Here is a 24,227-nt window from a genome sequence, read left to right as displayed (position 1 = left end):
GTATTAGTTACAAAAACAAGCTTCGAAAAAATATTCAAACTATGTTTTTATTTATGCTACGCAGCAGCGACAACAATTTAAAGTTATTAGTTAAAACAAAGCAAGACAGCAACATTAACTACTTTGTTGCTTATGCTATAATATAAACAAAAGCAATATTTAATTGTTAGTTCACACGAAGCACAGAGCAAGCAATGAAATGCTTTTGTTAAATGAATAAAATGTCGCTTGTCATCAAACGGATTAAAATATTTAAGCCAATTATAAATGTTGCTAACATGTGTTAGCTTTTAATATGGCAAATTACACTTAATTACGCAGATTTATTAATAAACATTCAATCGACAGTTATTGCTAATAGCTGCAGCTTCGTCCTGTCTCGAGGGCGCTGTAAGCAAATTAAATAAATAAATACAAACAGCAGCAGCAGCAGCAGCGTCGCAGTCATTGGCAAGCTTAATTAACTCTTATTGCTTATGAGTTAATTACATAGCGTTGTGCTTATTATGACTTAAGCACCTGTGTAATTAAATTCTATTTTTAATTATCTCAAGTGGTTCGCTCTTTTTTTCAAAACCTAACGCGCGGCCAGCTACGCTCAATGAGCTTATTTGTCTTACTCTTTTTAATTGCTCGTTAGGCAGTTGAGAATGCAAGCGATGGAGCGTTAATTGGCTTTTTTTAACTAATCTAACTTGTAAAAATTTGAGCAGTTGCTATTCAAAAATGCGCGTTGAGCTTGAAATCCACAGCGTTGATTAAATTCTTTAAAAGTCAGCAGAGTTAGCTAACTTATAATATTAGCACTAATAATATTAAGCTAAGACTCGAATCGTAGCTTAAATTTTAATACAAATTTTAGTGAATAATAAACGTGCGAATAATTTTATCTTAACTTTTTATTATCGAGCCATTAAGCAAGATTTATAGGCCCGTAATTAATTTACAATGGGAAAATATTCGAGCTCGAGTTCGGCTATTAAAATATTCGAGTTCGACTGTTAAAATATGCGCGTTCGAGTTCGACTGTTAAAATATTCGAGTTTGAGTTCGACTATTAAAATATGCGCGTTCGAGTTCGACTGTTAAAATATTCGAGTTTGATTTTGGCTGGAGAGTCAAACTAATTATAAAATAAAATAATTATTAAAATATACCGCGAGCTAATTAAATATATTTTGTTGCTATAAAAATGTTTGCTATTAAATTAAATTATTAAATGTTGACTATGCACAATCGACGGCAAAAGAAAATGAAAATAAATACAATGAAGCGAGATACTTTACATAGCTGCGGGGCAATAATAAATGCTGGGTTGGAGTATTATTAACATAATAATTAGCAATTGATTAAGCACTTAATGCAAATGGTATCAAGTTGCTTATAATAGCTGCTCGATTAAAAAGTGGGTGGCAGGCCCAGAGCAGCGTCAACTGCTTTCTTCATATTGCAATGTCGCTGACCGCAGCGCATGACGTCAGAGTTGAAGCTGCAGTGGCAGTTGCAGTTGCAGTTGCTTAAAGTTAAAGCTTATACTATATGCGCTGCTTTGTTAAGTAGTAGTTCATTAAGTTTATAATATGTGGTATGCTACGCGTAGCTGTGAAGTGAAAGTTGCACGAACTGGGTCATGTTGCATGCAACTTTATCAGCTTGAGGCAATTTGCTTTTGCTTTTGCTTTTGTTGTGGCCCACAACGCACTAAGCCAGAAATTCATGAATGCCTGAGAGCATTTCACTAAAGTGCGCTCTCTACTAATAAGGCACTAACTAAAGCAACAACAACAACAATAGCTAACAACAATAACATTAAGCGTAGCCTCTTGTCTGTTCCTCGCTGTGTGTGTGTTGCTTGAATTTTAATGAAATTAAAGATTACTGAGCAGCGCTCTCCCACTCAAGTTCGCTCGCTCTCGCCCTCATCAGCATAAGTAGCAAGAACAACAAGCAGAACAAAGGTTTAGTCTTCGGTCCAGCAGCAGCAGCAGTAGCAAACAAATGAACTGCGAATAATGCCAAAGCCAAAGGCAGCAACGATAGAGAATTACATACAAACGATTTACGAATTTTTAAATAATTTCTAAATTGAAAATTCTTTATTGATAACAACAAAAAATTTCATCAGCGTGTGGGCGAGAGCAATAAAAAAATTTAAGCTGCGGCCTTTCCAAAAATTAAATAAAAAATTATTATTATACGCTAAGCATTGTATAGAATTTTTAAGTGGCGTTCATTTGGCCGCTTGACTAGCGTTAACTTGGCGTATACGTGTTGAAGTTACGCATACGCCTTGTATGCTATACTACCTTTTTGTACGATTTATGCGTTACTTATGCACAATGCTTTGGGCTGCTAATGCATTGTATGAAATATTTTATTTATTAAATTGCAACTTGCTTTGCTCGTTTTATTTTAAAATTCAATTAAAATACTTTTGCAGTTAAACTTTTAAATCTAAAATTAATATATCTTTTATATAGCTTATTTGTAAGTAAAATTACAGCACGCGCTTTATAATTTTTTTTTGAAAACTGCTTAATTCAACTAGAAATATTTTTAAAAACTAAATCTACAAAGATTAAAAAAAAATGTTCTTCTTACAAAAATAATTTTCTTGCTTCGCTAAAAGAAAAATGTAGCCAGCTTCGTTAGTCATTCTTGTTCTAATTTCATATATGAATCGATTGTGTATTTTCTTTCACTTCTTTCTGTTTTTAAGCTCTTATTATAACAAATTTTTAGAGCTACAAAATGTTATAATGTATCGCTGAAAGCAATTTTATGCGCTCTAAAATTGTGTTAAGCTTTAAATTTGTTGATAAGTTTTATTTATTTCTTCACTACTAGCGCAGTCGCTTGTCAGCTGAGCGACTTAACGAGCGTGCAAGAATTTACTTTCACTCAACTATTACTAGACGCTATTGAATTTGTATTGTGCGTCTAAATTGAGCGACAGCACAAAAAGCTAAAATAATCCTTTTCTATATTATTAAGCTGTTATTTAAATAATGAGCTTGGCTATTGAGTTACTGACTGCATTGAAATGGGCTTTAGTCTATTGTGGCAAAAATGGCAAATTATAAGCGAAGCTGAGCAGCGTTAAATTTCGTTGAAATTTTCTGCAGCGCACTTTTCAGCTGAAATTATAATTGACAATGGCCGTGAAATTTGTACGAAATGTAATCTCATTAAAATGCATTGGAAATGACATTGACAATGAAAAGTAAAATTAATGACATTTTCTATGAAATATATTTTGCTATTAACTGACACTTTGCATATGGTTAACAAGTTGAACACGCACTGTTGGGCCTACGTCAATTGTTTGCTTGTGTGTGTGGGTGCAAATTGCGTATACGAACTGTTTGCCTGATTACATAATTAATGACACATACAATTTGTGTGTGTGCAGCAGCTGAAGCATGAAATGCAATCAAATCAATAAAGGGCGAGGCCGTGTCATGCAGCAAATCGAATCTCAATGCTAATTAATGTGCGCCATATAAATTAATAAATTCTTCTTCTTCTTTGCAGTGCCATATGCAACCGATAAGACTGCAAGGCAGCAGCACAACTTAAGCGTGTGTGTGTGTGTGTGTGCTGGTTAAAATGGCGTTTGACGAGTGCCAAGCCGCGCTGCTGCTGCTCAGCAAACTTCACGCGTTGAACACGCATGTTCATGTCTAAATGACCAGCCCAGCCCAAGCCCAACATTCAATACGCGTTTAGCACAAGCCAACAACAGCCAACGGATCTAGCAAGTCATTCAGCTCCCAGCGCCAGCTCCACACACACAACACGCTCAGCACACTCAGTAAGGAGCGAGCGCAACGCTGAAACTCACACACACTTTGGCGTAAGCAGCGCAGCAGCAGAGCAGCAGCAGCAAAATGCCGGGCGGACGACGTGGACTGGTTGCGCCCCAGAATACATTTCTCGAGAACATCATACGGCGTTCCAATTCCCAGCGTAAGTACAACATAAATTCTATCAAAAAAAAAAAAAAAACATAGCATGCAAAATGAAATTAGTCAGCCCAAAGTTTCTTAACTTTATCTTGGGCTGGCTTGGGGAGGGGGGGCAGCTAGCTAGTTGAATGATAAGCATTTAAGCCGAGACTGATTATGTCAGCTAATCTATTGCACAATAGCTTTGAAGTGGCTTCGACTTTGCAACAGCTTTAAGTTTAATTGCGCGCCCAGCAAGGCAAAAGATAATGCAAGATATAGCGAAAGAGAGTTAGCGTGCCAAGCAAACTTTTTATTAACTGCCAGCACTTTAGCTAGCCAGCAATTAAATATAAATTCAAAATTTTAATTGTAACTTATTAACAAAATTTAAAGCTGATTTAATAAAGAGAAATAGTTTGACATTATATACTAACAATATATATAAGCTAATGACTTAAGCAACCGAATTCCCGCCAGCTGCAAGCTTATGGCGGGAAAAACTCAGCTTCATATTTATTGCTAAACATTTTATTGCTTAAACCTATTAGAAGTGAGCAAAAGCTAAATTTACGCTTAAGCTAGAACTAGCTTGTTTTTTTTTTTTTGGACACTTTTTTTTATATTCGAAGGCAGAATTCCCGCTAAGCGCAAAGTTAACAACAATTTGAAAGAAACAATGGCACAGCTTAAATAAATAAGTAGTGAAAAAAGCTAAAATAATGTTAAAGACGCTTAGCAAATTTTAAAAGCAAATACGCCAAAACTTAAAGCTAGAATTCCCGCTAAGCGGGAGTAAATGAACAAAGATTTGACAGAAAATTTGGCAGCTCATTTTAATTGTAATGTTATTTTATAAATAACAATGTTTAAGCTATAAAACGAGCCTTTTTATATTTTGCTGCGCGCAAGAATTCCCGCTAAGCGGGTTTATTTGAGCGCAGAAAGTTTGAACTAAACTAAACTTATATAATGCTATAGCTTGCTGCAATTTATTGTAAGCCACATTTGAAAACTATAATTAAAGTATTGTTATTTATTTACTTTGAGTGCAGCAGACACGTCAAGTGCAATTCACCTGCGTTTTGACGGGAAAGCAGAAACAAAGAACTTGAAGCTAGCAACACTTCTAAACAGAACTGTAACTGCAACAGCTGGCGCTTGATTCATGCCGTGCCAAACAGATTTGTGGTCAGCTGGGCACGTAGAGTGGGTGGCTGGGTGGGTGGGTGGTTGGGCTTGAAACTTCTGTGGTTGCCACTGTGAATGGCCAAATGTCGAAATGCCTGATGCCAAACAGCATGTGAAATGATTTTCCGGCTAGGCTGTCAACGCGAACGGTCCATCAAAGGTTAAGGCCAAGCAAAAGGGTGTGATGGGGGGTGTTACACACAATTGGCGCTATTTATAGCTGGTTGTGGTCGCCAGGCCAGGCCAGGTCGCTATAATGCGCTTTGTCAGCTGCAATTGCTGCCGAGCATTTGGTTCATTGGGATGCTTTGTGTGCCAATTAAAGCGTCCGGGTCTGGCAACCTGTTGGCCAACGCTACCAGCAGCACTTGAGTGTTGCTGCCCATGCATAAATTAGCTGCAGCAAAATGTTAGTCCCCAATTAGTTGACATAACATTGCGTTCGGGGTTACACATTTTTATTTTTGGAGTCTCGACTGTGCATAAGATTCACATGTTTTGACTTATTCTTGTGCTTTATATAATTTTCAATTTTAGATTAGCGTCTGCATTTAGCTTTGACTAGTACTTTGTATTATTAATATATTCATTTTTTTTATATATCAACTCTCTATATATATTTTTTATGTTGCTCAACACTTTAAACTGTTTTGAATTCAAAATAAATCACAGTTTTCTCTATGGTTTTAGCATAAATTTAATGGCTTCTAACAAAAATTCTTTCATAAATGTTGCCAATAAATTTGTACGATTATTTACCAAATAGCATTATTTTTAAATGTTAAATAGCAGCTTTTATTTATTTTGTACCAGTCGCTAGCCTAAGATGCGTTAATTTCAAAGCTTTCTTTTATTGCTATTATTATTGCTTTGATTGCTATTATTATTATTATTGCTGATTTGATTACTGCACTAAAATTATTATTATTATGATTATTTTTGCTATTTGCAAATGTTGATTTATCAAAATCAAAGAGAAAACAATCAAAATTCAACAACAATTCTAACAGTTATTTTTATATGAAACGTATACGTTATTTTCATAGCAAAATAAAGTTAATAAATTATATTTTTATTGTACTATTTAATTGCACATAAAATCTATAACTAAACAAAAATAGCAGCTATTGAAAAATGCACTTCCAAAAAAAAATTGTTGCTATAGCAATTAATGTTGCTAGTGCTTAGTGTTACTATTATTATTATTTATTTAGTATTATTATTACATTATTGCAGCTTTTTCTATTTTCTGCTGCGATCAGCTTGTTGGCTTTAATTTTTGAATTGACTGCTCATTGCTCTCTCCTCTCTCTCTCGCTCTCTCTCGCTCTCTCTCTCTCACTCTCTGTCTCATTAAAGATCTAATGTTAACATGGCATGTTAATTGCAATGCGTAATTATCCAGCAGCTGAATCGACAGAGAGAGCGAAACTGAGACTCACATTTGCCCTCAAACGCACATGAAGCTAACGAGCTTGTAAGCTCGTCTAATGTGCTTGTTGTTGTTGTTGTCGATGTTGTTGATGTAACTGTAACAGTTGCTGTTCGTTGGCTGTCAAATCATTAGGAGAGTAAATCCAAGCAACTGCAGCTTGTTTTGTAGTTGCGGCTTGCTTCAAGCCGAAAGCCAATCCCAATTAGAGTGAATTTAAAACAAAAGTGGAGCTTGTTAGCCCCACAGAATGTGGACCTGTGTCTGTGTGTTTTCAATGGAAGGAAGTCGATGTTGGGATAGATTTCATATGCGAGTGACTCTAACGTGAGTCAATCAGCTCTGGCGCTGCCTAAAGCGGATTACCCAGCAGCCAAATCAGACATTAAGCCCTTTGCCAAAGGATTTTGTAGCTGTGCTGAGTGCTGCCTGACTAAATGCAAAAAGGACCAGGGAATAAAAAAATATGTGAAAAGCGGACTGATGATGGCGCAAGCTATTTTCCATTTTCCTAAGAGCGCCTAAGAGTGTAAATGCCATAAACGAAATGCACACACACACACACAGAGTGAGTGAGCGAGAGAGCGAGAGTGGCAAATTGAAAGCGAATGACAAGACGCAGTCTAGGGCGAGAAAATTGCGTTTGCCGTAGAGCCGGAAACTGTAGCCAAAGTGCCATAGATTCTAATGTGATTTTCATGCCAAAGACAAATAAAAAGTTTTGCAAATAAATGTGCAAAAAAGGCAACAACAAAAACAACAAACAAAAGCAAAGGCAAAGGCAAAGGCATGCTAGACGAATAGTCGCGTTTGGTTTACATAACCTCAACATATATATACATATATACATACATTATATATTCGCTTGTTTAGGCTAACCTCGAAGCCAACGTTCCGGCACATAACTCACCAGCCAAAACAATCCGATTGCTTCCTGCTGTTTAGCAGCAAACCCCACCCCACCCCACCCCACCCATTGCCACAATGTGCCGCTGCCTCTTTAAGTAATTCAATTCAAGTTTACTTGCTGCTGCTTTTGCCTTTGTCGCTTGCCCAAAAATACATTTGCATATCCGTAATCGCATGTTGAAATTTTACTTTGTACAGTGCAGAGGCAGCACACTACACTATATTACGCATACGTCCTGTTTGCCACAACAAAACTCAACGCTTTTTCAATCACAAATGGGCAGCCAGCCATTCGCTCTCGCTCTCGCTCTCGCTCTCACTCTCACTCTTGTTTGCCTCCATTTCGTGGCTACGTTAACAAATTTTTGCTGCCAAAGATTAACTGCTTGACGTTGTTTTCGTTATAAATTGCTTACGTCACATTCTACGAAATTTGTTTACATTCCTATGGGCTATGGATTTTTCCCAAGCTGAATACACTTATTAGCCCCGTTTGGACTTTATAGTGTGTTTTAAGTGCGCTTGAGACTCTTAAGTATAAATCAATTCTTCGTTTTAAAAAAGTTTGTTTTAAATACAAATGAAATGTAGGCGTAAGTATTGAGTTTGAAAGTTACTTGAGTCAAAAAATAAACGTTAAGCTGATCTATTGTTCAAAAACTTTCATTTGATCTTGCGATATTTTCAAGTTGGGTCAACAACACGTTACTCAACACTTCGCTTATTAAGCAAAACTTTAATTTGTAAAAGCCAAAAATGTTTTATTATATTTTAATAATTAGCTACGTTTTTTAAAAATTTATAAATCGACTTATTAAGTTATTTTCTAGCAGAAAACATAAAACCTCAGTAAGCTACAAAATAAGTTAATAAGCTCTAAATATATTAAAAATGCTTAGACTAATTATACACCGAGTCTCTTGTTTAAGCTGCAGCTATGTGTAATTTTGTATAGCGTCTGCTGCTGTCGTCTGTGCCCAACTTTATTGGCGCTCTAACTTTTAAATAGTATCAAGTGCAAGATACAAAAGCTTGCGGCGTTGCATGTTTTATTAATTGCTAAACTGTGATTTCGATTTGTAGCCAATTACAAGCTTACACACACACACACACACACACATGCATACGTATGCGTATATGCGAGCTTGCAAGTTTGTTTGTTAGCAGCAAACTCATTAAATTTTGAAATTGCTACCACACACACACACACACACACATTTGTGCCCCAAAAGCTAAGCTAACCCCAAAGCATTTTTGTCAGCGGTTTATCTGCTGACACACACACACACACTGACAAATGCTTAAACGGTTACGTTTTGTGCTGGGCCAAACATTTTTGTTTTGGCTCTAAGCAAATGTTTGTTGTCGCCTTTTTGCGGTGCACCTCGCACGTTTATCTTGCCACGAGCAGGCGGGTCGGGTCGCCTGTTGTTTGATCTTCTTTGTCAGCAGACAGCAAGTCACGCGGTTCAGAGCGCAAAACAACAACAAGCACAACTTTTTAATACACTTTAACCTAACAGTTGACCCGCCAGCGCCAATTAACGGTAAAGCAGCATCAGCATAAATGCTTAGCTGCTGCACTCGTGTACATGCTAAATTAATTAATTACAAAAGTTAAAGTTCAAGTTAATTATCGGTTTGAACAACTTATTAAAAATTGTTGTTTTTTTTTTTTTTTAAAGTGGATGGGAGTTTAAGCTTTCAAAATACAGTTCAGCTGCTGCTTTTATAGAAGCTCTTGCCGCTTAAGATCTCAAGATCTCAAGATCTTGCCGCTCATACAGTCTAAATGACTCAGTTTCTCTTGCTGCGCACTTTATAGTGCATCTAGTGTGCTTCTTCTTCCTGTGCCCTACAGTTGGCGCAACTTTACTCTTACAGTCTTCAAGATCTTGCCACTCATACAGTCTAAATGACTTATTTTCTCTTGCTGCTCACTTTATAGTGCATCTAGGGTGCTTCTTCTTCCTGTGCCCAACAGTTGGCGCAACTTTACTCTTACAGTCTTCAAGATCTTGTCGCTCATACAGTCTAAATGACTCAGTTTCTCTTGCTGCGCACTTTATAGTGCATCTAGTGTGCTTCTTCTTCCTGTGCCTTACAGTTGGCGCAACTTTACTCTTACAGTCTTCAAGATCTTGCCGCTCATATAGTCTAAATGACTCAGTTTCTCTTGCGGCGCACTTAATTGCGCACTAGTGTGCTTCTTCCTCCTGTGCCCTACAGTTGGCGCAACTTTACTCTTACAGTCTTCAAGATCTTGTCGCTCATACAGTCTAAATGACTTATTTTCTCTTGCTGCTCACTTTATAGTGCATCTAGGGTGCTTCTTCTTCCTGTGCCCTACAGTTGGCGCAACTTTACTCTTACAGTCTTCAAGATCTTGTCGCTCATACAGTCTAAATGACTCAGTTTCTCTTGCTGCGCACTTTATAGGGCACTCAGTGTCATTCTTCTGCCTGTTACATACAGTTGGCACAACTTTGGTATATCCCTTTTCACTTTCTATACACAAATTTCAAAGTGTATGCAAAGCATTCAACAAATAAGAGCCCAGCAGTCATGTAAGCGCGCTTTGAAGTTTTATTTATGTACAGCACATTTTCTGTTGGATTTATATAAATTTTGCAATACTTTAAATATTTTTTGTGATTGTGTTGCTTCAATATTTATTTTGTGCGCCGAGCTACCTCCCTCGCTCTCTCTCGCTTTGTTTGCTTTTTAAATTTGCTGCTAAAATATTTGTTGATGCTGTTCCGTGGGTGCTTAGTTTATTTGTTTGTCAACATTGATTATGTATACGCCATGTGGTCAGCTAACCACAAAATTATCCTTAGCCATATTTGCTGTTCGGCGGTCAGCAACTCTCTCTTAGCTGTGGTCACAGTACTCAACAAGAGTATGCACACGCACAAACAAACAAACATTTTAATTTTCGTGTTGCAAAATTCTAATTAAAATGTATGCGTTTAATATTTAATAACTAGGGCAAATCTATGATGAGCTTAGCAATTTTGAAGCAGAAATTGAAAGCAAATAAATAAATTACAATATAAATGCATTGGCATAATTATAAATAATTCGAAATGACAGTACTTATTAAAAATGCGCAAGTTTCAATATTAAAAATAGATTTGAATAAAAATAAATAAATATTATGCACTAGCAAGTTTGTTAATATTTAAAATACATTTTTAAATGCATTAGCGGAAAATAATAATTTTATTTTATTTATGCATAATATAAATGAAATATAAACAGCAAATTTAATGATTGCTTACATATATAATTAAAATAAATTGCATTTTATAAATGTTGCATTCATTTTTTATAAAGCTTTGCAGACAAAATAAATAAATGACATAATGTAAAAAAATAATATAAATAAATTTAGAATGCTTATTGTCTTAGAACTCAACATATTAAAGAAATTTATTTTATTAATAAATGCATTTGATTTTTCGCATAATATAATTAAAATGTAAATAATAAATTTGGCAATTGCTAATATTTATTTTAACATGTGCTTCTAAAGTTTTGCTAAAATTAAATTAATTTAGAATATGGCTTGACAAATTAAAAAAAATTAAATAAATACCAATTTAAATCAAGAAATGTAAAACGAACTTAAATCTATAAATACGTAAAGGATTTGTTGCTTTTAATATAAACTTAAGCTTATTTATTTGACTCTATATGTATAAACAATGAGATTGCATTTATTTTTATACACTTTATGTACTTACTGCTACTACTACTGACCATGCCACATGCAACACACAAAAAGTAGCGACCGGTGCCATGCTTTTTATTGTTAGTTACAGCAATTTAATTGCATTTCATTTTCGTTGCTTCGTTTCGTGTGTGTCGATGTGTGTGTGTGTGTGTGTGTGTGTGTGTCGATTGGCGACGGTCAAGCAATCAAACAATCAGCAGGCAGCCGTATGTGCAACAAGCGCCAGCGGCGGCGTGCTGCGGTGCATGTTGCTCCATGTTGCATGCAACACAATGCGAGCTCAAAAGGGACAAATGAAACGCAACGGCAGTTAACAATTGCAATTACGATACGGCAACAACAACAACAACAACAACGACCCACTGACCCAACACACTGAGGCAAACACACACACAGACACACACACAGACACACACACACACATGGGAGCAAGTGTAAACCCTTGACTGCCTTTAGCCAGCGAGTTATTGATTTTACTTTTGCTTGCTTTTGTTGTTGCTGCTGTTGTATTTGCGCTCTCGCCGTGTAAATTAACGTTGACTATACGAGGCCGGGGCCATAGCCATAGCCGTTGCCGCTGCTGCCTTCAAGTTGTGCCATTACGGTTTATTGATTTTTTTTTCTACAACGTTGGTGTTGTTGGTGTAATTGTTGGTGTAGCTGTTGTTGTTGCTGCTTGTAACCTTTGCGTTTGCTTTGCTTTGCTTTTGTGACACTTAACTTTTTGACGTTGTTGCGTCTTTGACCCGTTTTGTTGTTTTTTTGCCCGGAAATGCGCGCTCTCTCGCTCTCGCCAGCAATGAAAAGGAAAAAAAAATTTGTAGCTTGCTGACTGGCGAGAAGGTCAAAGCAGCGCAGCAGCGCAGCAGCGACAGCAGCAGCGGCTATAATAAAGGCCAGGCTAACCCGTAGGAGCCGTTTTGGGCTCTCTAATGAGCTGTTTACTGCCCTTGGCGCATTGTTGTTGCCATAAATCATACGCCATGTGAGCCAAACTGCCAGCCAGCCAGCCAGCCCGCAGTAGTAGTCGCAACCTTTTAGGACCGACCGTTCGTCATAACAAAACACAATCAAGATTTCTTGCTAAATATTTTTGCTGCCTGACCTTTGGCATTGTAATGTGGGCGTGGCACACGCCTCTAACGTTAAGCAACTTGCGTAAGTGCATGGAGCAGGGGGCGTGTCAATCATATGCATAAATATCATTCGCATTATTGACAAGCTCGGCGAGCTCGACTTAAATTAGACAGCCAAAGCGCTGTGGGGGGTGGTGGGTGGTGGGTGACAGTTCAAACGACACTTAGCATTAAATAAAAGGCCATTTAAGAGCAGCGCAGCAGCAGAGCAGACGGGCGGGCGGGCGGTCGGTTAGTCGGTCGACTCATCAAACATTAACAGCTCGTGCATGCACCTGCCGGGCCAATCAAATTGGATTAAGTTGTTGCTGCCGCTTTTGTTTTGCTTGCCAGCCCAGCCCAAAGCGGGCTGTGCTGGGGGGTGGGTGGGTGTGTGTGTGTGCATATTATTTGCCTATGCTGGAGCGCACAGCTAGAACAGCTGGCCATAAAACACGCTTGTCATGCGTAAGTGCAACCAGCGACTTATAATGAGGCGCCAACGCCAAGGGCCAGGCCAGGCCAGCCGTGGGCTAAGGCTAAGGCCAATGTCTAGGCGATCTGACTGACAAGTGCGTGCATTATAGAATTTTTATATATACAGTAAACAAATCCAAGTTCAATATGCAGCCTTTTCTTATAATTTTAGACGCATAAACTTTTGTTGCTTTTGTATGATTTCATTTCGTTCGTTGCTTAATTTTAGTTTTCTTTGATTTCTTTTGCCTGCAGCTATTTAAATTTCTGTGTGTAATTTATATGAATTTGTTTGGCTTGGGGCTTAGCAATAAATTTAGTTAATAGCTTAAGGAGCTACTAAAATATAAGTTGGCATTTTCTTATGCGTTAATTCATAGCTGCTATATAATTTATTGATTGCTAGGCATTGTTAATTAGCTACGCTTATAATACGAAATTATTTGAGCGTCGCTTGAGACACATTCGTATAAAATAATGCTTATAAATATTTAAAACAGACTTACAATCTTTGCTATAGATTGTTAGTTTATTTATTGATTATTGCAACTAAACATTTGAAGCAGTTTAACTTTTTATGAATTAAAGTTTATTTTGTAATAACAAATAATATTAGATTAAATGAAAATAAACCTATTAACTTATTGAAGCTTTATTGTGTTTTTGTTTAGTTAAATTTAAAATAAAACTGCAATTTCCTAAATTTTGGGCAATTTCAAATAGTAGTAGGTCATAATTTAATGTAAATTTATATGTAATTATAATGTTAAATTAAAAATATATTTTTGTAAAGTAACGTTAGCAATTTGCCTGTATTGAGTTCAAAAGTGCTTGCTATGTTTATTTTTTTTTATAAATAATTAATTGCTGAGTAATGCTAACAAACAAGTTAACTGCATTGATATGCGTTAACTATATAATTAAAAGTCTGCTGCGTTTCGCTTGCACTCAAATGCAGTTGGTACGCATATTTATGGCTCTAACTGTTTGTCACATGAGCTTGCTGCTTAGGGAGGGGAGTGGGGGGGTGGGTCAGCACGCTGATTCAGTCGCGTATACTTTTCGCACTTTTTTTCATGAGGGGCTGTGGGCGGTCGGTTGGTGGCACCTTCGTGACCAATGTGAAATGTGAATCGCGTGCCAGCGCGTTTGGTTGGCCTTAAAAGCAAACTAAATGCGAGACACACACACCAACACCAACACCAACACACACACACATACATATAAACAGAGCATGCGTGTAAGTGCTGCCTAATTTGGTTAAAAACATTGCAGAGGGCTTAAAGCAGCGTTCAGTGCACGCAACGCGCGCGCAAATAAAAAAAAAAATGCAAAGCACACACACAGACACACACATACACATACACTTGCAGCTGAAATAAGTATTACAATTTTAGCTGGTTTTATTTTTTGGTTTGCTGCTTGGAGTTTGGTTACGCTTTTGCTTTTTTTTGTTGGTGGCAAGCACAAAGTTTACGCAATCAGCTCTATATATACATTATTTTTTGCGGGCCACCACACACACACACACACAGACACATAGACACACACATTTTATGCTGTGGCGCTAGTTGAAGCTGAAAACTTTAATGCGCCATCCAGCCAAAAGCTTTGCCAAGCATGAAAACCAATGGCGCCGCTTGCTTCGCTCTGCATTACACATACGCCGCGTATTACAATAATTCAAGTCGCAACAGCAAATCTTTGACTAGTTTTTGTCTCGTTGATGAGTGGGCGTGGCTTTAAATTAAAATAAATGCCAGCAAATATTTTTGTACATTTTCCGTGTGTGTGTGTGTGTGTGTGTGTGTGTGAATTTATTTATAACTCAGCTTGACTTTAAAATTTCATGCACATACATATTTGATTTTATTTTTGCTTTGCTTGCTTTTGCCTTTTATTTGTTTATGGCCATAAAATATGCAACAGAAATTGCTGCCACAACATCCGCCCCCACCCCTTTTTTTGGGGCGGCTCAGCTGCTTTAATTCATCTAACAAAACTTTCTACAGTTTTCGCCGAATTGTGTCAAAATTCTAATTATGAAAAGGCGCTCGGCGCACTCAGCTCGACGCTATGCGTCACAGCTCGCACTTAATTATGCAAATTTAATAACAAAGCCAAGTACCAGCCACACACACACACACACACAGGTGTGTATATGTGTATTATAAATGCCATTACGCGACAAAGCTACAGCAAAAAAAAAGTTGGTGGCAGCTGTAAGCGAAGAAAAGCAACAGCAACTGCTAAAAGAAATGTGAAGTTCGTTCTACAGCTAAACGTAGTGCGAGTTGGGCTGGGGGCTGGGGGCTGGGGCTGGGGCTTGAGTATTTGGGATTTTGAAACACGAGTTGTGCGGTTGCAATTCATTTGAAGCATGCCCCAAGGAGTTGTCATTGTGGATGTTGCCGCTTACCTTTAACCCTTTCAACTGGAGACTCTCCATGTGTGGCTCTCATATCAGCAATGTGCATTCATATACTATATATATAACAGTGTTGAGTCGACAAAAATAAGTTAGATGCATGCTTATAAAGAAAAGCAAAAAAGAAACTAAAAATTGTTAGACAAAAAGTTGAAAGTCTTAAATTATTTCACATTTTTTATTGCCAAATATTTTAGCTTAAATATTTTAAGCTTGCAACATATAGAATAATGAATAAATAATTATTAAGTATTTTTTTATATATATAAACTATAAATTAGATATATACAAATTTGAACATCAAATAAAATTTCTAGTATATTAAGCGCTCTCAGTTTCTTTTATTTGTTTAATATAGAAATTTTATTTATTATTACTAATACTTAATAATTATTTATACAATAATCGACTATAAATATAAATAAATTAAATATAGAAATTTTTTGACTATCAAATAAAATGTTTAGTATATTAAGCGCTCTCAATTACTTTTATTTTTAATATAGAAATTTTATTTGATTATCAAAAAATTTTTATAATTTACTTTGAACATTTATTAGAATTTTAAAAATACAAAAGCAGCAAATACAATTTGTTTAGTAGCCTAGGCATCCAATATAATCAATTTTATACTTCTATTGATAACTGCGAGCAACTTCTACTTACATTTCTAACTCACTACATATCACTTTGAACAGCAAAAGAAAAAGCTAAATAGTCAAAAATTTGGCTAAATTTGCGTCTTCATTTTTCTTGCTAACTGCAGCAAGGTCAAGTCTAAGCGATAAAAAGACTAAAGCGACAACACTGTTTGCTACACATGTTCCACTATCTGTAGCCAGGTAACTCTGCTGCTGCACCTGAACTGAATGTGTGTGCCTCTAATGTAATTAAATCGCATTGCCTAAAAGGGTTAGGCTTTGTCTTTGGCTTTTAGTTTGTTTTTTTTTTTTGTGTTTCGCTCTGCTCTGCGCTGCTCAACAATAAAATGTATGCACTCGACTGTGTGTTGTGTGGTCGGCAAAGCAGGCTAAGTACACTGAAAAAAAAAAAAAACAAAAGCATATGACAACAGTTTATGGCTATAAATTATTTATAGCTGCCATAACTTTTTTAACATAAGCAATGACTACAAAAATAAAGAATGAATTCTTAAAGCTAAAAATAAATAATAAAGTTGCAACATTTTGAATTTTAAATATAAAAAAAGCTTTTAGAGTAGCAATATTATTTTCTTTTAAACCAAAAAAATTAAATAATTAAAAGAAAAATGTATTTTAGCCTTTTTTAGTTTAAAATAGTTGCAGTAATTTATTTTATTAAAAACATTATGTCTTAATTAATAGCTTAATAAAATATATAGCATACTTATGTGCTAATTTTTTTGATGCCACTTTAAGCATAAACTAAATAGAAACATACAAAATCTAAAAAAAATCTATTAAATTTTATTTTAAGCGCATAAAATAATATATAAATTACAATATTTAATTACTATGCGTTCAGGCAAATTATTTCTAATCAATAGCTAACATTTATATAAAATAAAAATTTGTATTTATTGTCGAGAAATTCACTTGATTTAGTTCAGTTTAGTTTGCAAGTTAATAAACAAAACTATTTAGCTTGCTGCCTTGCTTTTCTTACAGTGTATGTGCTACACTGGACACTGGTGTGGGCTTGGGTTGGGCTTTGCTTTTGGTTTTGGGGTGTGGCAACAATGCACAACTAAATGACATGCCCGGCTGGCAATCTGTTGCCTAATCGCAAGCTCGCGCGCCAGGCACTGGGGGCAGGCAGCTTGCCATTGTTTCTGCCCACTTGTGTGGCATAAAAATGTGTGTGTGTGTGTGTGTGTGTGTCCCTGCATAAAAGGATAATTGTGAGGCACGTGCTGTGTGTGGTGGCAGCAGAGGAACGAATGCTCGCTAATGTCATTAATACCAACTGTGCCTGTGCCTGTGTGTGCTCGTTCGTGTGTGAGTGCATTGTAAGGTGTGTGTGTGTGTGTGCGCGTGTGTGTGTGTGAAACAAAAGGCAACGACGACAAGATGGAAAATGCAAGACCACACAAAATAATGACACAAAATGGCTTTAACAGGCGCAAGCAGGATGAGGGCAACTAAAAGCGTCAGCGAGAGAGTGAGCGTAAGCATGAGAGAGTGAGAGAGTGAGAGAGTGAGAGCGTGTGCGAGCGAGAGCGCGCTAGTCCGCACTGTAGGGAGATAGCAGCGCGGCCAAGCGGAAATGAAAGTTTTTTTACCAAAATTTGTTGCCACATTTGCATGTGTGTTTGTCTCCCATCTCCCTCTCTCTTTTTCTCTCTCACTCTCTCTCGCTCCAGCTGTGCATTTAGTTAATGGACTAGTTTTGTTTTATATTGCGCTTTAGGGCCAAGCCACTGTTTTCTCTCTTGCCACAGCCACTTAGATTGCCCCAATATCCTAAACCAAATCAATCAACAAACTGCTCTGCATGTATGTGTGTGTGTTTGCCCCAAGTTTGTGGCATGAGAGGCACCCAAAACTCTTGTGGCAATTGCGGTGGCCAATTCAGTGGCCAGCAGGTAGCTCATCAATCATCTTGGCAAACAGCAAGTGGCACGTGCCACGCCCCGTCTCAGTCCAGCCCTGACATTTCAACAAACTTGTCACATTGCTGCAATTTCACACTGTGCACAGTGTGCCCACACACACACACACGCACAGTGGGTGGCAAGCTTAGCTTAAGTTATAACTATTACAGCTAATCGTAGTTTTTATTGCTTTTTAGCCTTTTTTATTCACATAGTACAATTCAAATCTTTATTTTAATATTAAAAAGCGTTGTCTACATTTTTGTTTTTATTTTAATTATTTTAAGCTTAAATATTTATTTGCTTTAAAGTTTCAAATTAATTATTATTATGTAATTACTAGTATAACATTTATTTATTTTTGTTTATTTATCAATTATTTGAAATTAATATTTATTTACTTTAAATTTATTATTTATTATATTATATTTTATTTACTAAAAATTTATTTTAATTATTTTGAATTTAAGAATTGCATAACTATGCAACTTTAACTTTTAATCTTTATCATAATTTTTTCTTATATTTTTGTCTTATATTTTTGCTTACTAAATATTTATTTACTTTAACTTACTTTGAACATTACGCAGTCTTTGGAATTTATTTTAAATTATTTTCAGAAATTATTTATTTTGACATTTTTTTTTCAAAATATATCTTTCTATATTTTGTTTTTATTTAAATTTTAATTAGTATGCTTTTAAATATTTTAATGTTATAAATTTATTGCTGTGTCTTACATTTTTTTACGTTTAATTCTAAATTATGCCATTTTAAATATTTATCTATCTATTTGTGCTATATTTGCTTCACTGTGCGCTACTTGCGCCAAGGTGGTCAAAGCTGCTGCTACTGGCTGCAAATTAATCACAAAATGATTGCCTTGCTTTTGCTTTTATGTGTTTTATGAATCAACAGCTTTTTGTTATTGTTTGTGTGTGTGTGTGGCGTTTTTTATTCGCAAATCAAATACACATTAATTAGGCTTGTTGGCTCAACAGTTGACCTTTTGTGGCAGCAAGGCGAGCCCTTCCAGTTGCCAATTATTCATTCGTTTTTTATTCGTGCCACACTGTTGACATTTATGTAATCATCTTAATAATAATAAAAGTGTACAAAGAAATGAAAATATGCGTTAAATTTATTGCAAAGCATAGTGAAATGAATATTGATAGCATCAAAAATTATATTTTAAAAATTTAGTTCACGCTCTTTGCATTATTTTTATATTAAACTTTAAGCTTATATATGCCAAACATTTTTTTTATAAATTTTAAATATAAAATATAAATAAGTACTTAAATAAAATATTTAGGATATTTAGTGCAGAATTTAATTTTAAATAACACACATATGCAAATTAAATACGCAAACGCGCTAAAGTTTCACTTGGCTTTGAATATACTACGGTTAAAATTAATTTTTAATATATGCTCATGAAACATAAATAAATTTTGTATTATTATTTCGTACGTGTTCATACTACTTTTCAAATATGTGTAGGCTAGCAATTTATTTTTGTTAGCTAGTGTAGTGCTCATGCTTGTCCTATAATTACACTAGCAATAAGCTGAAATAAAAAATATTGTGTATATATATTTTATTGAAATATAGCCGCTTCTCGCTGCTGATATGAACGAAATCGCGCGAGCAAATGGGGCCGTAAACAAATTCAAATCTTTAGCTGCCCCGGACATGGAAAGCCATTAAGACTACCCCAACCCTCAGACCCCCAAGCCCCAAACCCACACCCAGTCAGCAGCCCCAATTAAAGCTTTGGCTCAGTCAACATGGCTGTCTCTCTGTAGAATATAGTGACGTTGACATAATGGCAAAATCAAACTCACACACACACAATGCCACACACACACATGTGTAGCGCTCTTGGCTGAAGTGTGTGAGCGAGTGCGCACTCTTGGAACAATATGCAAAGCGGCTACATTTAGAGAGATACGAGAGACAACCACATCAAAGTGACACGAACACGCTCCTGTCACACATATGAGTCCATATCACGCTTATAAAATATTTATGCAATCAGCTCTAGACGTTAGGAGCAGCAGCAGCAGGATCTATCTCAGTCTGCAAGTTTCTTAGCCAAATAATTGGCTTTTAATATTTATTTTATTGTCCCTCGACTTTCGCTTAGAGTTTTAATTAAATTCTGCGCTTTCATTAATAAGACAAAACGTTTGCGTAAATAAATGATTTTTTCGGCGCTGACTCATTGCTGAGCAACAGCAAAAGCTCGAATGCGCAGTTTGCCTTACAATTTTTAATATTTATGTTAAGAAGTTTAAACAATTTATTTAGTTGATAAGTTAGACGCACACATTGAGACGTATTAAAATAAAATTTGCAACTATATTTAATTTTAGTACTTTAAGTATATTTAAAACAAATAATTATTTAAATTTGGTAACTATTTAATATATAATATTAAAGCGCCATTAATATAATTTAATTGTTGCATTAATTAATAAAATATATTATGCATTAATATTGCGTAATTTTGTAAGCTGAAGAGCATAAGATTTAAAACAAAATAATTTGAGATATAAAAGAATTAACTAAACTAATTTAATTTTGAGAAACTTTATCAATTAAAATTCTAATATGTGAGTTAATCAAATTATATTAATCCTAATGTGCATGTTTTAAAATTACAAATTGGAGAATATAAATAAAAAACTAAACCAAACTAAAATTCGTACTCTAATACATTTAATTTTCGTCTCTTGTTGGCATCAAGTTACGTTTTAATGGTGATTACATTACACTTAAAGAATATTAATTAAAAACAATGCACATATATATTAAAGCACAATTTGCGTATTTGAGTTAAAATAATTATTAAAATATGCAAAATTAACAAATTAATTTGCAATTAAAAATATTGCTAGTGGAAAACTTAGTTCCTAGCAATTATGAGCTAACTTTTATAAATTTGTAGTTAACTAAATTCAAATTAATTATTTAAATGTACTAATATGTATATAACTTTATTATAAGAGCTGGCTATTTCAAAGCTCATATTATAATAATGCAATAAAGAATCTTTATTTGTAGTTTGCTAAACATTTTGATATGCAGCAAGTTAATTTAAAATTTATATTCAATTACTGCAGCAACTGTTGTTTGTTGTTTGCAGTTGTTGCTATTGATTGCTGCTGCTGAAACAAGTTTACAGTACAGGTTACAGTTAGTTCCCAGCGCCAAACGGCAATAGCCCCATAGTTAACGCTTTGCTGCAAAGCTCTAAGCCCAGGCAGCAACAACTGTTGACATAACAAAGTAGCAACTGTTGTTGTTGCTGCTGTTGCTTTTTATATTGCTGTTGTGCTGGTTGTTGTTGTTGTTGTTGTGGCAAAAGCGCAAGTGTAGAGCAGCGTATCGCATAAATATGCATTTGCCCATTTGGTTGAGTCAAGCGATTGATGCGGACATTTAATTACACACAGCTGTGTATGTTGTGTGTATTTATGCATGTGTGTGTGTATGTAATGTGTTGGCATTGTGTAGCTTTGGCAGCATTCATTGCATACGACAGTGAAAAAAAGGGGGGCCCCACATTTTTGGGGCCAAGCCTACTCTTAAAAACCCTTAAATTTTACACTCAAAACTGGGCTTCAAAATCAGCATTACCTTGAGCTTAATTTCCCATCCAAAAGCAGACCCAGTGCATTTATTGTCATTACCCCAATATAATGTGTGCTAGTATGTGTGCGTGTATATATGGACCTACTACATACACATAGGCATGTTAACGTCAACGTCAGTTATTCACATGTCGGCATGTCGAAATATTGTGCATTTACTGAAGTTTTTACCTATGGGCAGTTCGCTTCGTAGCTAGCTCAGAACAGCTCTGCTCAGTGTATGCGAAATGAAATAGGTTCTTTTTTGTAATGACAATTTAAATATACAGCAAGCTATACTTAAAGTCACAGCTATCAATGAGCGATTGTAGCAAAAGTTTTGTTTATAAATGATATAATAAATAAACTAAATATTTTTTTATTATTTTGGTTATGGCAAGAAATTTGCAGTATAAATTTTATAATGGTCAGCGATAAGCGCAACCTAAATGAATTTGTTATATTTAGTAAATTAAATAGAAAAATATTGAAAATATAAAAGCTACTCATTGTGTTTTGTAATATTTTTTTAAGCTTATTTTGTATTGCGTTTTCCAAATTCCAATGTAAATAATTAAATAATAAATAAAATTATTATATTATTCAGATGTGTATATTGCTGTTAAATTAGTTTGCTATTACCTATGTGGGAACTGTACCTAATTATAATAGTTTAAGTTTTAAAATCAAAGCATTTTTCTTTAATTATTAAATAATGACAATGTATCGAGCGCTTTTTAATATTATTGATAGCACTACTTGAATGTTTAGTTAAAGAATTGTGTATACAAAATCAAGTTGAACGATTTAGATCTAGAATTATCAATTTATTAGCTTTTTGCACACCCAAAGCTTTCCTAACATATTTAAGCAATCTAATTTAAACAAAAACACAACGCAGCAACTATAAATAGAATTTTAAATTCGCTGCTGGCTTAATTACCCAATTATCGAATATGCGCGCATGTTTAAAAAAAAAAAAGTAAGCTATGCTTTGTTGGACAAACTAGTTCCAGGCAAGAGTCACAACAGCGAAGCAATTACCCGGCATAACGCTAACAATAACAATAACAACATTGGCCCCAAAAGGCAAACAAGCAGTCAGCTAATGCCACCAGGTGGTTTACACATGTTTCGAGCATTCAATGGGCTGCGACTGGGACTGCGACTGGTGCTGGGGCAACTTTAGATATGCGTGTAAGCTTGTGGAATTTCAAACTGCATTTGCTATGGCGGGCTTACCGCCATTAGTTGAACTGAACTGTGCGAGGGGCACTTTGTTTTTATTATGAATGACAACATTTGAAATGTTGCAATTACGCGCAAATATATTTTGATGGCAGCGCATTTGTTCTAAACTGACAGCTTATGGCTTGCAATAAATCAAATAAGCTGATGAGCTGTTTAAGCTTAAGCTGCATACTAATCAATTGTTTATAATTCTTATTTTACAGCGGACAGTTCGTTTCTGTTGGCCAACGCACAAATTGTTGATTTTCCAATTGTTTACTGCAATGAGTCCTTCTGCAAGATCAGCGGCTATAATCGAGCCGAGGTCATGCAGAAGTCCTGCAGGTATGTGTACGTATTGCCCATTTATTCTCAAATGCTCTTCTTGTTCTTTCTCTCTCTCTATATCTCTTTTTATAAATATATATCTATATATAAATGTATAAATATATATTAAAAGCTTAATTTAACGATGCTGCGCAGCGCTAACACAAACTAATTCACTTTACTAATACACACACACATAACATGTGCATGTGTGTGTGTCTAACAATTTTTACATCGAAAACTCATTAGAAAACTTTTTGGTGTTGCGCTTAGTTTGACAAAGTATTTAAATTAATTGAGTAATCTATGCATGTGAAACTCTCATAGTTTGTGCACAAAAAAAGTTTTACATTGAAAATAACAAAATATTAGTTGTACGCACATAACATGCATAAAACATTCATTGGCTTTTGCTTCAAGTATAAAATGCTTCTCACATGCCCCAAAATGTATGCTACGAAAATAGTTTTGTGTCAGCAGCAACAGCAAAATGTGAAATGTTGTCAAGTTAATTCGCATAAAAACATAATTTTTAGCTCAAGCTCAAGCTCTTTAAAAATATTTATTTATTTATTTATTATTTTAGGCTGCAATGCTGAGTTTATGTTTGCAAAATTTCGCTTATAAAATGTAAACTTGCATTAATTATTTTTGCAATATTATTTATACAATTTGACACACATTTTGCTAAGACTAAAGCAATGCTTTAAGATTGAAAACTAAAAGTTCAAACATTTCTTTAATATTTTTCTTTTTCAATTTTTAATTGCTTATTTTAGTAAGAAATTTGTTTAATATTTTGTTTTTCAATTTTTGTTTGCTTATTTTAGTAAGAAATTGCTATAAAATATTTTAGGCAACTAGCGCTAAATTTAAAGCAACGTGTTTGAGCTAAAGCTGCAGCTATTAAGCGAATTGTTAAGCGTGTGCGCTCAACTGCTTTGAATATTTGTTGCCAAGCAGCATTAGTTGCACTTGCTGATTAAGTTTTAGTCATGCGCCTTACTCATAAGAATAAACAGGAAACGCTCTTTTAATTATTGGCCACATTTGCTGGCGCTTGCATATTTCATAGCAGGTTATTTATTTTAACAATAAGCAACTTGTTTTCGCGTAATTCTTCCATCGAATACATTACTCATCAACTGAGTACTGAGCCATGTACGATTCGTAATCATTAAACGACTTATTGTGTTGCTTATTTACCAAAATGAACTTT

At 35.2% G+C, this 24,227-nt stretch overlaps 1 protein-coding gene across 3 annotated transcripts in view; it reads left to right on the top strand.

Annotated features, from left to right (window-relative positions):
• Nucleotides 1-24,227, top strand: part of LOC108606576 (potassium voltage-gated channel protein eag) — a 61,808-nt gene that overhangs the window by 14,958 nt on the left and 22,623 nt on the right. For 2 of the 3 annotated variants that reach the window (XM_017996797.1, XM_017996798.1), the window contains 2 exons: nt 3,535-3,969; nt 22,906-23,032. In XM_017996797.1, coding sequence (XP_017852286.1) covers nt 3,891-3,969; nt 22,906-23,032 — 206 coding nt within the window. In that variant the 5' untranslated portion in view covers nt 3,535-3,890. The remainder of the gene's footprint in view (nt 1-3,534; nt 3,970-22,905; nt 23,033-24,227) is intronic. The other variant, XM_017996799.1, reaches the window with a different exon arrangement.

Source organism: Drosophila busckii, chromosome X (genome assembly GCF_011750605.1).
Source record: "Drosophila busckii strain San Diego stock center, stock number 13000-0081.31 chromosome X, ASM1175060v1, whole genome shotgun sequence".
NCBI classification, from domain to species: domain Eukaryota; kingdom Metazoa; phylum Arthropoda; class Insecta; order Diptera; family Drosophilidae; genus Drosophila; species Drosophila busckii.
Note: the sequence above shows the minus strand (reverse complement) of the source record. Positions and strands in the feature narration are given on the sequence as shown.